This window comes from Thermoascus crustaceus, assembly GCF_041956765.1.
Source record: "Thermoascus crustaceus strain CBS 181.67 unplaced genomic scaffold VTN00scaffold_8, whole genome shotgun sequence".
Taxonomy (NCBI): Eukaryota; Fungi; Ascomycota; class Eurotiomycetes; order Eurotiales; family Thermoascaceae; genus Thermoascus; species Thermoascus crustaceus.
In genome coordinates, this window is record NW_027192534.1 from 1,270,725 (window position 1) to 1,272,815 (window position 2,091).

At 47.7% G+C, this 2,091-nt stretch overlaps 2 protein-coding genes across 2 annotated transcripts; both read left to right on the forward strand.

Moving 5' to 3' along the window:
* Positions 1-46: 46 nt before the first annotated feature.
* On the forward strand, positions 47-835 carry VTN00DRAFT_10013 (uncharacterized protein; the record flags this gene model as incomplete). The annotated part of the gene is made up of 1 exon (XM_069426623.1): positions 47-835. The coding sequence occupies one exon, from the start codon at positions 47-49 to the stop codon at positions 833-835; it is 789 nt and encodes a 262-aa protein (XP_069284612.1).
* Positions 836-1,347: 512 nt separating this feature from the next.
* Positions 1,348-1,806, forward strand: VTN00DRAFT_10014 (uncharacterized protein; the record flags this gene model as incomplete). Its single annotated transcript, XM_069426624.1, has 1 exon — positions 1,348-1,806. One exon carries the CDS (start codon positions 1,348-1,350, stop codon positions 1,804-1,806), a length of 459 nt encoding a protein of 152 aa, XP_069284613.1.
* Between the last annotated feature and the right edge of the window lie 285 nt (positions 1,807-2,091).

Sequence of the window (2,091 nt, forward strand, 5' to 3'; positions counted from 1 at the left end):
CTTTGACCACCTTTCTTGCAGAAGGCAAGCAGGGAAAGAAGCGAAGATGGAAAACATCACCCCCCAGGAAGTTGTTCGAGTTCTTAGAGAATTACAGAATCAAGTCAATCGATTGGAGAACCAGCTGCAAGAACAGACTGGTGAGAATACCACCCTTAGGGAGCAGGTTAACCAGCTGCAGGACGAGCTTCAAAACCAGATCAACGGGAACAACCAACTCCATGAACAGATTCACCTACTGGGACAACAGGCTGGGGCAAGCACCAGCCATGTACTGAACCTTGCAGCTCAGGACCCTACTGACCCTGATGTCAACTCCAAGACCAAGATTGCAAAACCCGACCTCTACTATGGCGACCGAAAAAAGCTACAGACATTCATCTCCCAGTTGGAGCTCTATTTTTTCTTTAACCCCCACGAATTCCCAAACGAAGAAAGAAAGGTCATGTTTGCAGCAACCTACCTACGAAGCACTGCAGCTCAGTGGTTTGACCCCTACCTGAAGGACTGCCTAGAAAGGTCACCTGAACAACAACGAGCTGAAACCACTGAGACCTTCAACAGCTTCAATGCATTCCTGACTCGGATCAAACAGAATTTTGGGGATTTAGATGAGGTAAAAAAGGCCACCAGGACTATCATGTCCATCCAGCAGAAAACATCAGTCATCAACTATACCACAGAGTTCCAACAAGCGGCAACCTTCCTTGGAGACTGGTCAGAACAAGCACTCATGGAACACTACTATCAAGGACTGAAAGAGGAGGTCAAGAATGGGCTCCTTGCAGCAGAGGAACCAACTGACCTCAATAACCTGATACTCATGGCAACCTGAATTGACAACTGACTCTTTGAACGACGGACTGAGCAACAACGATTCAATCCTTTTCAACAAGCCCCTCAACACACAGGAAATGGAGGCGATGCCATGGAACTAGATAATGCGACTAGAAGAGAACGGAGCACCCAGGGAGCAGCAAACAGGCAATTCAGAGGGCCCAACCCCAACTGGATGGATGAACAGAAAAAGTGCTATGAGCAGAAGCTGTGTATCCACTGCAGAAAGAATAACCATATGGGTTGGAAATGCCCGGACAGAAAACAAGACAACTGAAAACAGATATCAGTCACAGAAAGGAACAAGCATGCTAGATTACCATGGACAGCCTGCTATAATAACAACTGCTCTGATCATTATGCCTCCAAGAACGCGACAGGATGGTTTCCGAAAGACCCCAAGAAATCAAAAAACTAGAGGACCCTGCTAGTATGGGACCCTTGCAGGAGTCTTGGTCTAGGTCCCTGAACCTGGCTACAAGCACGCGAAACGGAACAACACTCAATGGAATGGACTTATTAAAACAATTAGTGATCACTGTCAAGATCAATGGGAAGAAAGCAAGGGCCATGATCGACAGTGGAGCCATGGGAAATTTTGTCAGCAACACATTTGTCACCAGGAATGGGATCCCCTTCACAGGAAAGAAGGAGCCGTATCAGTTATCTACAGTTGATGGATCTGCCAGCAGCTATGGAGGAGGATGGGTGCGGATGGAGACCAACCAGTCCTCCCTGAAGATAGGACAGCACAAGGAAAAGATCAACCTTGATATCACACAGATGCCAGGACATGATATAATTCTAGGGATACTGTGGTTGAGGATGCACAACCCACAGATAGACTGGGTAACAGGAAAAGTGCAGTTGGCGGAAGAATCCAACAGAGGTATAAGGCCTGATGGGCATCCTGAGGAAGAAGAACCGCCAGTGGAGATCAAAGAAATCTCTCAGAACACAATGATGTGAATGTGGAAAAGGGGAGAACAAGTGGGAGTCTTGTATCTCACCCTAGCACCAGATTTGGTGATTGGATCCATGGAGCAGAGAGAGGACCAACCGCCCTTGACTGGAATGGAAGCAGTCCCAAAGGAATACTGGGACTTTGAAGAAGTTTTCAAGGAACGAGGCAGAGGACAGCTGCCAGAACATCAGCCTTGGGATCATGAGATACCCTTGAAGCCTGGAACGCAACCGGCGTTCAAACCTATTTACCCACTCTCAGAGAAGGCGCATGAGGCGCTCCAAGAGTAT